At 54.5% G+C, this 14,742-nt stretch overlaps 1 protein-coding gene across 1 annotated transcript; it reads left to right on the top strand.

The window, feature by feature from the left end:
- On the top strand, positions 1 to 11,814 carry LOC119090946 (myosin-I heavy chain; the record flags this gene model as incomplete). Its single annotated transcript, XM_037213673.1, is given in 13 exon segments — positions 1 to 173; positions 744 to 903; positions 1,726 to 1,937; positions 2,527 to 2,672; positions 3,768 to 4,047; positions 4,634 to 4,807; positions 5,236 to 5,425; positions 5,754 to 5,925; positions 6,507 to 6,718; positions 7,264 to 7,471; positions 7,707 to 7,891; positions 8,864 to 9,043; positions 9,543 to 11,814. Coding segments are annotated over 13 exon segments (2,415 nt in total). The 3' UTR covers positions 9,698 to 11,814.
- Between the last annotated feature and the right edge of the window lie 2,928 nt (positions 11,815 to 14,742).

The raw sequence follows: 14,742 nt of genomic DNA on the forward strand, positions 1-14,742 counted from the left end.
GCTCCAGCGGCAGCGGCAAAACGTACGCGTCGATGTTGCTGTTGCGCCAGCTGTTCGACGTGGCTGGCGGCGGCCCGGAGACGGATGCCTTCAAGCACCTGGCGGCCGCCTTCACTGTGCTGAGGTCCCTCGGCAGCGCCAAGACCGCCTCCAACTCAGAGTCCAGTCGCATTGTGAGTGCCTGGTGGTGATGAGTGCAATTGCCGAGTGCATAGCGCCTTCGGCTCCGGCATGGGGACCCAGGTTCGAATCCCGGTTGCGCCATGTTCCGCGAGCACTAATGCGTTGGCCACCAGCGTAGTCTCTGGTGCTCCATAATGCGTGCGGAACCACAGGCGTCGCGTTCACTAAAGACGATTGAGTGCTTGGCGGCTGGTGCAGTAATTCTCGCGGGGTTCAGAAAGCGGTCATGAGTGACTAGGAACGGGCGTTGCGATGATGTTTTGAAGTTGGTGGTTCGGTTGGTTAGCCATGGGCCTCCGCAGGTAGGCTCACATTCCCAATGACAGTTATCGGACTCGAAGCGAAGGATGAGTACAATTGATGTTGTCGGCGGATCAGATGGTTGACTGGCACATCGGCCGAAGAAGAAAAAGTCGTCCCGGGCTGTGCTCATCTGGCAGCAATGGTCAGTTTCAGACTCAAATCTTCAAATCTTCCTCAGATAAGTCCAAGTCAAGATGCTACGTGAAGAAGATGGCGACGGTGATGCTGGTGATGCTCATAACCATGCCTTACCACAGGGTCACTTCATCGAGGTTCAAGTAACAGACGGCGCCCTGTATCGTACAAAAATCCACTGCTACTTCCTCGACCAGACCCGCGTGGTGCGGCCCCTCACCGGCGAGAAGAACTACCACATCTTCTACCAGATGCTGGCCGGCCTCAGCGCCGACGAGCGAGGTGAGAGGCCACGAGTGGGCCCTCTGCCAAGCCTGTCACATGAATGGGACGGCTTCCCACTGCCTCGTCTTCTTGACGCCGTTCATCTCCTGACTAGTGAGTTTCTCATTAGCACCGACCTGTCCGCACTCGGCGGTCCATCGTGGGCGATGTCCCGTCCCCTGACTGATGTACCCCACCGACTCTGACAAACCCATCCTGGAGTATCGTGTTGGCGCTGGTCTCTCGCCGTTGAGTGTTTCACGCTGTCGTCTCTCGTCGACATCCGCCCCCTCCCCCTCCCCCCTCTGGCCTCGTCTGTCGACACCGCTTCATCCCGCGGTCACCGACTTCGTGATCCCCTCTCGTCCGTGTCACCGCCCCTTCCCGCGGCTGCCGGCTCCGCGCTCCCCCCCCTCCCCCCCCCCCCCCCCACCTCGTCTGTCGACAACGCCCCTCTCGCGGCCGTCGGCTCCGCACCGACGCCCCTCACTCCCCCGTCGTCCGTTTGACACCCTCCCCTCCCGTGGCCGCCGGCTTTGCACTGATCCCACCCCCTCGTCCGCCGACACCGCCCCTCCCGCGGGCGCCAGCTCCACACTGATCCCACGCTCTCGTCCGCCGACACCGCCCCTCCCGCGGGCACCGGCTCCACACTGATCCCACCCCCTGGTCCGTTGGCACCGCTCCCTCCCGCGGCCGCCGCCTCTACGCTCCCGCTCGTCCATTGACACCGCTCCCTCCCGCGGCCGCCGCCTCTACGCTCCCGCTCGTACGTTGACACCGTTCACTCCCACGGCCGCCCGCTCCGCCACGTTGACGCCGCCCTTCCGCCGCCGGCAGCCAAGCTGCACCTGGAGGGCTGCACGCTCTCCAGCCTGCGCTACTTGCGCCAGGGCGACACGCGCCAGGACGACAAGGAGGACGCGCGCCGCTTCGAGGCCTGGAAGTCGTGCCTGGGTGTGCTCGGCATCCCGTTTATGGACGTGGTGCGGGTACTGGCCTCTGTCCTGCTGCTCGGCAATGTCACGTTCGCGGACGGCCCCGGCATTGAGGTGAGGAGTGGAGGGCGGAAGCGATGAGTGGTGTTTGGGAGTGAAGGTTTGGACCAGGGTGTGGGGTAGTTTAATGCGGGGGCTCTCGTTCTTGACGGCGCTAATCTCACACCCTCACACGTGAAAATTTGGCGGGTTGGCCTTGCTTTTTACAAGATTGCTCGTTTGTACGGCCGTTTGCATGTGGAATCCCAGACTAGAACCCCGTCGCCTTTGATCACGTTCGTCATGAACTCTTGTGTCCGCATCTGGTGTAAACGATTTGCTTTGATATTAAGACTGTTTACCCCTTGTGTATGTAACCGTGACTTGGCACGAAACCCGTACCATATATATTATGTTGTTACACTCCCTGTTTATCGCATTCCAAAGCTGGACAAGGGCAGAAACAGTCTCCGTGTCCCTCTAACGTCCTCGTGTTTGCCAAGTGGAAGCACGGTGTCGACAGGAACCGTGGTACGCCCTGTAACGTTTGCTGCATGTCCTTGGCAGGAGAGACTGCGACGCAAGCTCCAACCTCCCCATGACATCACAGGTCACGTGACAGACCTCCGACGACGTGCTTTCTAACGTGGCCCGTGCGCTGCAGGTGGAGGTGCAGAACCAGAAGGAGCTGCACTCGGTGGCGGCGCTGCTCGGCTTCAACGCACAGGCGCTGCAGCGCGGTCTCACCTCCCGCACCCACAACGTGCGCGGCCAGCTGGTGAAGTCACTGTGTGACGCCAACATGTCCGGGTGAGTCGCCGGTCCCTGGCGCTCGGCTCCCGAGGGACCCGCAGACCTGCGTGTGGAGGCTCCGGCTGGGCTGTGCAGGCTGGCCGTCTCGGTCACAGGACTCGGGCTTACGGGGTTCTGATTTCAGATTCCAACTCAGAGCCTGACTCTCACTCTGAGACAGGAATGCAGGCACTCAGGCAACGACTCATATGTAGTTTGAAGACCCATAAATGGGCTCAGGGACTCGCAAGCTGAAGCTCAGACTAACAGACTGAGACTCGGGAAGATTAGTTTTGGAAACTGGGACCCAGACACAAGCTAGAGACTACCCCGGGACCTGGAGACATCGGGAGATTCGAATGAGCAGTCTCAGACTTGATTTCACACATATTCAGGTCAGAGGCCATGAGCGGGGTTTTATATTGAGGCGTGCGGCTCCGGGGGGGGGGGGGGGGGGGGACGCAAAGCAGATGGATGGATCGAAGAGACACGAATGCACATTCGCGCCAGTATCATTCGCGCCAGTTTGTGTGTTCCCGGTAGCCTGTTCTCGCGCCAGTTTGTGTGTTCCCAGTAGTCTGTTCTCGCGCCAGTTTGTGTGTTCCCGGTAGCCTGTTCTCGCGACAGTTTGTGTGTTTCCGGTAGACCGTTCTCGCGCCAGTTTGTGTTGTCCCGGTAGCCTGCTCTGCGAGGCGCGCACCAGTCTTTCTGCTCTATTAGGTTGTCTTGTGCAAAAGCAACACATTCGGGCGACCTGGACCACGCATGAGAGAAGCAATGTTTGATTTCTCTGTGAGGACGTCCGTGTTCGTTAATCTTTAGTAAAGCTTACGTAACGCTGTGACAGCTGGCATCCCCCTCCTTCTGACGCGCCTCCCTCGTGGGCAGCCAGCTGACGTACCCCCCCTCCCTATGACGCGCCTCCTTCATAGATAGCCAGCTGAAGCCCCCCCCCCCCTCTGACGCGCCTCCTTCGCGGGCAGCCAGCTGACGCCCCCCCCCCCCTCTGGCGCACCTCCCACGTGGCCAGGCAGCTGAGCCTCCCCCCCCCCCTCCCTTTGACTCCCTCGTGGCCAGGCAGCTGAGTTCACCCTCTGACTCCCTCGTGGACAGCATGACGAGGGACTCGCTGGCCAAGGCCCTCTACTGCCGCACGGTGGCCACGATCGTGCGGCGCGCCAACTCGCTGAAGCGCATCGGCTCCACGTCGGGCACGCTCAGCTCGTCGGACGACTCGCACGTGCACCTGGACGCCCAGTCGGCGCACGCGTCTACCGTCGGCACGGCCGGCAGCCGCGCCAGCAAGAGCATGAGCGTGCTGAACTCGGCCGTGCGCCACGCCACCGACGGCTTTATCGGCATCCTGGACATGTTCGGCTTCGAGGATCCCAAGGTGAGGCTTTGGTGGTGCTGCGATTGGGGTTTCGAGGGCTATGCGCTTGGAGTTTCGGGGTTCTTGCGGATGGGGGCTTGGCTGCAACCAGACTGGGCTTTGGGGACGCTGAGGCTGGGCTTTGAGACCTGAGAAGGCCTAAGGAGTGAGACAGTTGGGTCTTCTAGCATTTGAGGCTTTATGTCGTCATGCTCAGTTTTCAAGCTCCGTTGGCCTGTATTTTGGACAGTGACAAATGTGTTAAGGCTGACTTGAATGGGATTTCGAGAACCCTGAGGTGGAATGTTGAGTCTCGTTGTTTGATGGCTCTGAGACCAAATGAGTCATCTGGAGTGGTGGGGTGAGGACTGCCTGCAAGACGGCGAAGGAGAGGTTGTGTTCCGGACATTGCACAGCCGAACTTCAACACAGTGAGACGAAGCTCCGTTTCATTCTTTTAAAGTTTGGCATCTCATCCCACGAATGTCGTCATTTCAATTTCAACGCACCAATGACGTCGCAGCACTCGTGCCACCATCGTCCCGTATGCCACCCGTAGCGTCATTAAATCCGCTGCGCTGACGTCACGGTCTCATGCCTGCTTCAGCCGTCGCACCTGGAACACCTGTGCATCAACCTGTGCTCGGAGACGATGCAGCACTTCTACAACACGCACATCTTCAAGTCGAGCCTGGAGTCGTGTCGTGAGGAGGGCATCACGTGCGAGGTGGAGGTGGAGTACGTCGACAATGTACCCTGCATCGACCTCATCAGCTCGCTGGTGAGTGAGCTCCGTTGGGGGTGTCTAGAGCTGGACACAGAGCCGGAAGTAAAAGTGAACTTAGAGGTGTTTCGACCGTGATGCTGCTGAATGCTAGAGTTCGGTTTCGCGATGCATGGAACGGAAATACATAGCAATCAGATGACCGATGTAGGAAATTTGATAGTAAAAATGGTTTTCTAAGAGGTTGCGTGTGTGGCTGCAACTTCAGTTGAAATCAGATTCTTATTTTATTGGTCAAGATGTTGAAATGTCGTAATAATCCGTGAAACTTTCTGTCGGCTTCCATGTTACTTGGGAAAAGTGGCAAAGTGCGCAACCTTGACCCATTCCCCTTGACCCCTGGCTCAACCCATGTGGCCATGACCTGTCCGTGACACTGTGACCCCGGCGGTGACCCCTGAAAGTGACCTGGTGACCTCCGCCAGCGCACCGGCCTGCTGTCGATGCTGGACATCGAGTGCAGCGTGCGCGGCTCGCCAGAGACCTACCTGCAGAAGGTGCGCGTGGCGCACAAGAACAACGGCCGCCTGCTGGAAGCGCGCGCCACCCAGCCCGGCTGCTTCGGCGTGCAACACTACGCTGGCACGGTGGTCTATACGGCCGCCGACTTTCTCGGTGAGCTGGCTGGCTGGTGCTCGCCAGGGGCGAGAAGGAGAGCCGTTTGGTGGAGGCGGGGCAAGTTTTGAGGAGGTGATGCTTTGGGGTCAGAGTGAATTGGAAGAAATATGCTGTTGTGGGCCTGAGCGTACCACCCAAGGCATGTAACTGCGAATATGGCTTGCCCCTGTGCTTGCCCCACTGACATTTTGTGTGTGGAATTAGGATTTTCTCGCAGTTTCAAGTTTCGTGTCAAAAGTTGCACGACGTCGCGAACTCGAGGCAGACCACGTGCACCGAGGATGTACTGCAGACGCCAGCCCTGACACGTGGCTCCTGCCCGCAGACACGAACAAGGACTGTGTGCCGGACGACCTGGTGTCTGTATTTCACAAGCAGAACTGCAGCTTCGGCTTCGCCAGCCACCTGTTCGGCTCGGAACTGAAGGCGCTCTACAGCCAGGAGACGGTGCCGCGGGGCGTCAGCTTCCGCATCAGTCCCACCAGCCACACCGACCTGTGAGCAGAGCCACACACATCGGGGCTGGGAGGCGCAGGCAGCGGGACTCCACTGGTGGAGGTGTTGAGGTGGAGTCATGCACGTGTGGTTGTCTTGAACCACAACGACGCAAAGGTTTTGGAATGGGTGAATTTGTTGTGCTGATTAGTAGTTGTGTGAATTACTTCGCACAAGCTTGATGATAAAGTGAGTCTCTTGTAATCACGTGGGAACATCTCTGCTGCTGGCTGGGAAATCAGAGCTGCAAACTCGAGCCGACCCCTGGGTTCTATTGCGTTCGCTGCCTGCTAAGCCTTCGGAAATTCTACAACAAAATGAATAAAAGGGCTCCGAAAACTTTGATAGACACGATAGATAACAGGACAGATAACAGCACGAGTGTCTGTACGATTACCTAAATAAACTGGTTGTGGTAGCTAGTCTCAGGAAGGACAGCTGCACATTAAGTAAGACCGCAGAAGTCCTTGTTATCGCTTTGACAAACAGTATGACTTGTGGGCTCCATCTGCAGTCCGCGCCATGCCTAACCTATCCATGCCTAGCCGCTGTGCAAACCGACACCGGCTGCTGTCGCCGCCAGGCAAAACGGCGACGAGCCGGTGTCGACGCTGACGCAGGACTTCCACACGCGGCTGGACAACCTGCTGAGGACGCTGGTGCACGCCAAGCCGCACTTCGTCCGCTGCGTCAAGGCCAACGGCGCCGAGGAGCCGCTGGCGTTCGAGCGACCCACGGTCATGCGCCAGATCCGCGCCCTGCAGCTGCTCGAGACCGTCAACCTGATGGCGGCCGGTGAGCAGCGGTGGGGGAGGGTTAGAAGCGGGCACCAACCTGATGGCGCCCGGTGAGTAGCGGTGGGGGGATGCTTAGTAGCGGGCACCAACCTGATGGCGGCCGGTGAGTAGCGGTGGGGGGATGATTAGAAGCGAGCACCAACCTGATGGCGGCCGGTGAGTAGCGGTGGGGGGGATGATTAGTAGCGGGCACCAACCTGATGGCGGCCGGTGAGTAGCGGTGGGGGAATGATTAGAAGCGGGCACCAACCTGATGGCGGCCGGTGAGTAGCGGTGGGGGATGATTAGAAGCGGGCACCAACCTGATGGCGGCCGGTGAGCAGTGGTGGGGGGATGATTAGAAGCGGGCACATTCGAAACGTGCTGAAGTGTGACATTCAAGAGAGAAGTGAGATTGGATGTAGCGCGTCTCACGCCTGGAAATTGGTGAGCTATATTGTCCCCATTGATTTTTGACGGTTTTCTGACCTCGATCTTTTCATCTTCTGATGTCGTACATCCGGCCTGATCTGATCTTTTGATTTTGTCTATCTTCGCCGCCAGGCTATCCCCACCGAATGCGCTTCAAGGCGTTCAACACACGCTACCGGCTGTTGGCGCCCTCTAAGCTGTTGCGCCGCACCGAGGAGAAGGCTGTCGAGGACTGTCGTCTCATCCTGGAAAGTTTCCGTGCGACGCTGGCGCCATCTATTGTGCAACAGGAGAACGTCAGCACCGGCTGGGCGCTCGGCAAGCGGCATATCTTCCTCACGTGAGTATATGTGTCCCGTAAAAAACGCCACTGGGGAATTGTGGATTGTTTGATCATTTCAGTTGTCACAAGCTTGCTCCAAAGTGGCATGGACTCCGCTGGTAATCACACTCCTGGTGGCATGCCATCAGTCTGCACCGTCCATGCCCGTTTCATGTGAAGTCACTTTCCGTCCTCGGTGTGCCGTCGCTGCCGGCTGCTCCACTACCGTCGCTGACGTCGCCTCTGCCCGCAGTGAGGGTGCGCGCCAGCAGCTGGAGCAGCTGCGCGAGCAGATCCGGCGTCGCGCCGCCGTGCTCGTGCAGAGCGCGTGGCGCGGCTGGCGCGTGCGCCGCCGTTGGCCGCAGATGCGCCGCAACATGGAGCACCGGCAGCGTAACAAGAGCGGCCCGACCCGGCCGCGGCCGCAGCCGATCGCAGGTCAGTGGCGGCGGCGAACGCGGCGCAGCAGCCGCTTGGACCGGGCGGGACGTACCTTTTTCCGAATGTTGGTACGTAGGTTCCGAATGTTGGTACGTTTTTTTTATTTTTAGGGCCATTGGTGTTGCCGTCTTGAGTTCAAGCAGACGTGCTTCTAAGGATACTGCAGTTTACCGAGCTGTTTCCGCCCTGTTGTCATATCCTTCTGGAGTTAGCGTTCCTCTGATCAGGCCTCATTTGCATCCAGTCTTTTCGCTACGGGCTGACCCGAACTCCATCTTCATGCACGCTGGCATAGCACATGCGCAACGCATGTGAAGCGAATCAAATACAAAATGCCAGATGCGTGAGGATTGTAACGCTGTGCCGTGTGCTGTGACGACTTGTTTGCTTCGTAGTTGATCCTTGAGGTGAGGTTGTGTGCTGCCTAGCGTCAGACGAGGTCTGACCACGACCAGGGTCGTGACTCTGCGTAGGTTACACAACGCGGGCGAGTCCGAGTATCTCGTGGCCGAATATAGATAGCCTTCTTACTTACATTTTTAATCGACAGTGAGAAGAAGAACGTTGATCTACCAGATGAAGCGTTACAAGATGGTGATTGGTCCAACTCGTAACGAAAAAAACTTATTAGACCTTTCTACTTTACATGCTTGTTTCTACATCAACCACTATATACATCTATACACATATGCAATATGCATCTATAATATGCATCTTGTTACCTCTATGCACACCTATATACCTCTATACCCATGTCATTAAATCTTCCATCTATGTATCTATATTAAACTTATCAGGCGAAGATGAGCATGCCGTCTGGACATGATCTGCCTTACCATGATGCTTGGTTGGCTTTATACCGTCTAATCTTACGTGACTCTTGTGAGCCTACATAAACTGACGCGATAGAGCACGAGCGACGGTCTAGCCCGGCTTGACCTGTGGCTTGATCGGACCTGACCCTGGCAGGCACGCCTCCGCCGGACGCGCTGGACCGCTGTGACCAGAAGACGATCCAGCAGACGTGCTCGCTGTTCGGCCTGGACCTGGAGCGGCCACCGCCGCTGCCGCGGGCCCGCTCCTACACTGTGGCCGGCAACAAGAAGATGGGCTATCCGCAGGGGCGCATCATGAAGATGACCTTCCCTGGTAAGTCCAGCGTTGCGGGACGCCACACCGGAAATGGCTTCCTCGTGTGCACGAACACGTGCCGACTGCACATTGCGCTCTTGCATCAGCTGACAGACATTCGGCAGCTCATGCGGCCTGTATGTTTTGATGAATAAGTTAGCGGGTAGCGTCGATTTTACATCTTTCCCGATGTAAATATGTTATAGTTTTCATAGGGAGCTTTAATTTCCAACGTTCGCATGGGGAAAGACGCAATTACAAAACGGATAATAGCCGCCGCGAAGTACTTTCGCAGGTTTCCTTGTCTTTGTTAAGTCTTTGTCTTTGTATTTGCCGCCAGATGTCCCTAGCTATCTAGAGCTGCTCACTAAGCATTACTATCGCTTTTCGACCGAAATCCCTCATTTACCTGTTTGTTCTTATGACACTGAGGGTTATGACCCCGTTACGTCACGATGCGCCGCGCTGATCTGCTGCTGTGACGCCATCGTGACGCCGGTGAATGGCTTCTCGGCAGAGGGCGGCGGCGAGGTGACGCTGCTCAAGGGCGAGAAGGTGGTGGTGGTGGGCGCGGCCACCCGGCGCGGCCACCTGCTGGTGCAACATCCAGCCGGCACCGTGGCTGTGCCTTACCAGTTCATGGAGCTGAAGCCGCTGCCGCTGCCCACCTGACGGACCGCTGGACGCTGTCGACCGCTGCCTCGTGCGGGCGCGCCGGCCGCTACGCACGGCCGGCCGCTGGCAGGCGCTAACGCGTGGTGACGTCACCGTGGCCTCTGACGTCACGACGACCGCCGACCTCTGGGCGTCGCTGGCTCGTGCGGGACCGCTGGTTGTGTTGGCCGGCCCGGCACTCTAAGGGACGGTCAATGTCGCACTGCTGCACTGTCGCACGGCACACTGTCGCGGAAAGGGGGGCGCTGTCTGTTCGGAGCGAGGCGCCGAGAAGAACGGCGCCTGTTATGCGGTGGCTTGGCATGAAGCTTTGGCTGATGTGCTGCGAAATGGTCTCTGCTTTTGCGTCTGGGTCCGATATATTTTATGCACTCTGACAACCTGTGTCACAGGTTAGTGAGTCTTTCGACCCTCTGTCTGCTAACTCTATCGCCAGTCCGATGCGGAACCTTGCCACAAATTTTAACTCAAATATTCTACTATCACGATGTTTTCATTTCATTCCGTGGCGGTTTCTTCTCACAGGACATCGAGCAGTGTGCACGTTGTGAGATGCTGACCGTTCCTTCGAACCTCGCCAATGCTATTCTTCCCCGAAGTGACCGGGCGGTCCCAGGGAGCCGACAATACTCAGTGCAAGGCTCTACCCTAGTGATGACATCCAGCCTCTGGAGGCAGCCGTTGACTGTACAGATTGTAGCCACACTGTGCCAAATCAATAGTTCAACCGCGCCGCGCTCGTAATGACGCCCAGAGTCGGGCCCGCTGAATTCAGTGTGCCCAGCAACGAGCCCAAGTGCCAAGGGGACTGCGCTCGTGGTGCGTTCGACTGCGGCTGGTGCGGCTGGTGCTCTGTGGTGCCGCTGGCACCAGTGGCACCGCTGTGCGCCCATTATCCTCCGGTATATTGTTCCACACTGTGTGCAGGGTGACGCGTGTTTTGTGGCGCGGGCGAGTGTGGACGTGTGTGTGTTATGCGTGTTTGGCGTCAAACACATGTTGCCTGAGGTTTGCTCAACAGTGTAGATGCTTGCTGTAAATATTTTATTATTTTATTGTCTGAGCATTACTAAAGCTTCTCCCACACACTTGACACGTGGTGGGTATGGCATAAAGGTGTAATTGAACCGAACTGATTCCGTCCTGTTACTTGTGCGTGAAAAGAGCAGATCAATCCTGCATGTTTGAAGGCATGGGCAGCCCGAGCCTGAGTAAGAACCACATCGTTCCTTTACGTGTGTCATCTGCAGTAATATGTATTTTCATGTTGTTAATATAGCTGCAGCGATGTTGTACAAAGCTTGTTTACAAGCGAAACGGTAAACTAGTCTACCAACACTTCGCTGAAATATTGGATTACCGTCCAGACTAATTAAATCAAATGACGCACATTCAATTCCAGCATAACGGACGATGCATGAACTGCAGGGCAAGGAACATCGCCGGCCATTGTCTTCATCCGGTCATATTGTGGCACGCAATTTAAACATATATATATATATATATATATATATATATATATATATATATATATATATATTCGCCAGCAGCTATCGCATTGGTGCGATCAGCGCGGGCCTGCAGCTGCGAGCAGAAGCTATTTCTGAGCATGGCGGGAGTTAAATGGCGTAGTATCGGTAGGCCGCGTCGGAGTGAAAAAAAAAACGGGATCATACTTATCCCATGCTGAAGAAAATCCTCCGCAGCTTCGCCGCAGGGAATTGTCCACCATCAAACCACCTAGCTACCATCTTGAATCGCCTTCATTGACCTTGTTGAGGTCGTTCAAGGACGCCGTGCCGCGTGTTGCTGGAATATGGTCTTGTTAGTGCTTGTCAGCATGCAGACGAGATAAAACCCCACAGAGCATTGCAGTCGCAGCAAAAAGCACCAAGCTCTTCTCAAACACCTAGTCTTTACACGGAATCAAGTCCACCTAGCCAGTGGCTTAAACCAATTCTGGCGAAAGGACCATGATAGCTTTTAGATTATCCAAATCCTCTTGTGTTGCGCCTCAGCAATTTGCTTTTGTTCTCTCCTCCACCAGGAGCCGTTTGAGCATTTTTGCCCCGCAACCAATCTGTGCGAGCGAATCATTTACTCGATTGAGCATTTCCGGCCTGCTTTCGACAGCGGCGACTATGGGCGTCGATCGCTCTTCATAACAATCTTGAGTATGATTGAAAGCCCGGTTGATTCGCTTCAAGCTGTTGTTGACACTAATGCTGATGTCTTGCAGCTCTTGCATTGTTTTACTGACATCTTCGTCAACGCTCTCGTCCGGTGATACGTCCTGGTACCTCGCATCCCGGTCACAGTCTCGGTACTTGTCTCGTTCGTAATCCTGACGCTCGTTCTTGTCTCTTCGCCGGTCGCAGGGGTTGCACATGTCTTTTGACTTGGACCGAACAGCGTCCCCAGATCTGTCATTATCACACCAGCTTTTCATAAGGTCTTTATACCGATCCTTTGCGCTCACATTGGGAGGCTCTTCCTTGTCCCTTCCGCATGGAGGCTTTCGCCGAGATCTGCAGTTTTCAGAAGCTGACCTTTTCGGCAGGCGGGATAAAACGGGTGCTATCAAACTTTCGAATTCCTTGCACTTCTTGTAAGGTACGAGGAGTTGCGGCTTCATGTCTTCTTCAAAATCCATGACTTGTGCTAGTACATTAGCGAGCTCTTCATTGACGTTTCTTTCCACCCGACTTAGACCTTTCTCCAACGTACGGAAAGTGGTATCCATTCGGCATTTCACAATTTTCAGAATCTGGTGAAAATCTGGAGACGATCGTCTTTTCCCTTTTTGGTCGCGACGGTCACAGCCTTTGGGAATTCGATTTGTTGATGTATTGCCGTTTCGCCCACTGCACTTCTTTTCACATTTATCGTAACCTTTCCGGCCACATCTTCCTTTGAGTTCTTCCTTATCGTATTTGTTGCCGTTTCTGCAGTCCATCTTTTGTCGCGAGCACGGACCTCTGTCGTATTCAGTCGAGTCGCTAGGGTTTGATGCCGATGTGCGAATTTTACCCCGATCCCTTCCCCGTCTGTTACAATTATCTGGCATGAAGCTTTCGGGAAAAAACCCGAACTTTCATGTTCCTAACCATAAATATAATTGAAAAGATATCTCCATTTTGAACTGTGTATAGTTCGCACTCTAGCACTCGATTTATTGATGAGACGTGAAACACATCGGTTCTCGACTTAATTCGTGACATGCTACATTTAGCGCTTCTTTCAGAAAACGCATTTTGTATTTAGAAGTAGTAATGTTTCTGCGCAACAGGAACAAGTAGCGGTCATTGGGCGCGAGACTTGGCTCAAGACTTATTGTTGACATTTCAAATTTCATATTGAGAGGCAGGGGTGCTAGGATTGACGAGAATATTTTGCAAAAAGCTTTTCGACGGCATCATTTATTTCCAAATTTTAGCTACCTGTATAAAATTTACCGCCAGTCGCTTATTTTTATGTATGATTTGACAAATAATGGGATCAAAGTGTCGACGCGGCGACCCTTCTGACCGCTGGAGCAACGAGTACATTGATCCCGAGACAGGTGAGAGTCGCCATCGACAGCCGAATATGCCCGGATGATCTTTGTTAGAAAGAAAGGGAATTTGACGTAATGTGTCTTTTCCGCAATCTTCAAAAAACCGTGTTCAATCGTTCATGATCTCTGAAGGATGTACGGGGTTCAGGACAGCAGAGATTTTTGCCATAACTCAACGATATGGCAACTTATCTTTTGAAATACTTGTGACTAAGGTGCAACAGACCATTCAGCTGCTCAGTTCGTCCATACATGCACAGCCTGAAATAATGAGATTTAGATGTGTGATGCATAATAGGTAATCAGTTCTGAACAACAGCATGCATAGCACACATCTCGTACATGGCTCATAATTGCGTCAACCAAATACACTTACCTTACGGTCAGCCATTCATACTTTATTTTGCTTTGAACTGAAAGCGCCGCGATTGGCGTAGCGAATGTTGAAGATACGCATGTTATATTGCGTAGCCTCCGCACCCTCATCATGCACTGTTTCTCCAGCAATCCTAAGTGCTATACCCCGCAGATATGCTAACACACGGTGCTGTAGCTGATAAAGAGTAGTCTAATGGCAAAAAACCGATGTTTCTAAGAAATATGGGCCTCTAGTTTCAGCTTATCAATTCTGTCCTATCACCACAAATGGCTGACTTCTAACCAGTTTTGTAATGTTAACAATCACTGTGAATAGAATTGTGATAGATCACAGATCTATGCGCTGTGGGAATAAATAAGAAACGATCTCATCGAAGCAGAATCCCCTAAAATACCTTAGTCCAACTGATCTCCTGAGGCCTTCATGAATACTGATGAAACGATGGCATCTCGAGGAAAGAAATTAATCTTGACAATGCTAAAATACAGATAATTATTCCAATAAAAGGACATGCTCCCTCAGAATGAATGAACAACCCCGGATATCGAGGGGTGTTGACGGTGTTTCATCCCGAGTTGGCCAATCCAGAATTTCCCATTGATGGATAGCATGTGCCACCGTGTGTATGTTGCCATGACAACAGTGTTGTTATCGATGGGATGTTTCGCGATCATGGCTTTCTCTGAGTAGGACACCCGCTTATGAGCACCGCAGGCATCCAGTATATTTTCATTCGAATGGTATCAGACTTTTTTTGGGTAAAGCAGCGGTTCATTCAGATCACTGCTTATAGAATGGCGTCGTAAAACCGTGCTGCCACCTTTGGATCTTTGGACCACTGAAGAATGTTGGCAAAGATGAGGCTGATCTGCTCTCCTTCGCGATGATTCAGTCTTGGCTCTTGTTCAACAGGTGAATTGGTACGTGAAGAGTACGATCGTCGTGTTGAGGACGTTGGCGGTGAGAAATACGAGTACGAGAGAGCCATCGTCACCCGAGAGCAGGCCGAAGAGGCCATGAGCTCTCGCCGGCGAGGCGGCGGTCGGGGGCTGCGGCAAGGCGCGCGATCCATGCTCCCGCGGCGGCGGCGGCTGCTCTCGAAGCCGC

This window comes from Pollicipes pollicipes, unplaced genomic scaffold (assembly GCF_011947565.3).
Source record: "Pollicipes pollicipes isolate AB1234 unplaced genomic scaffold, Ppol_2.1 Scaffold_3216;HRSCAF=3773_pilon_pilon_pilon, whole genome shotgun sequence".
NCBI classification, from domain to species: domain Eukaryota; kingdom Metazoa; phylum Arthropoda; class Thecostraca; order Pollicipedomorpha; family Pollicipedidae; genus Pollicipes; species Pollicipes pollicipes.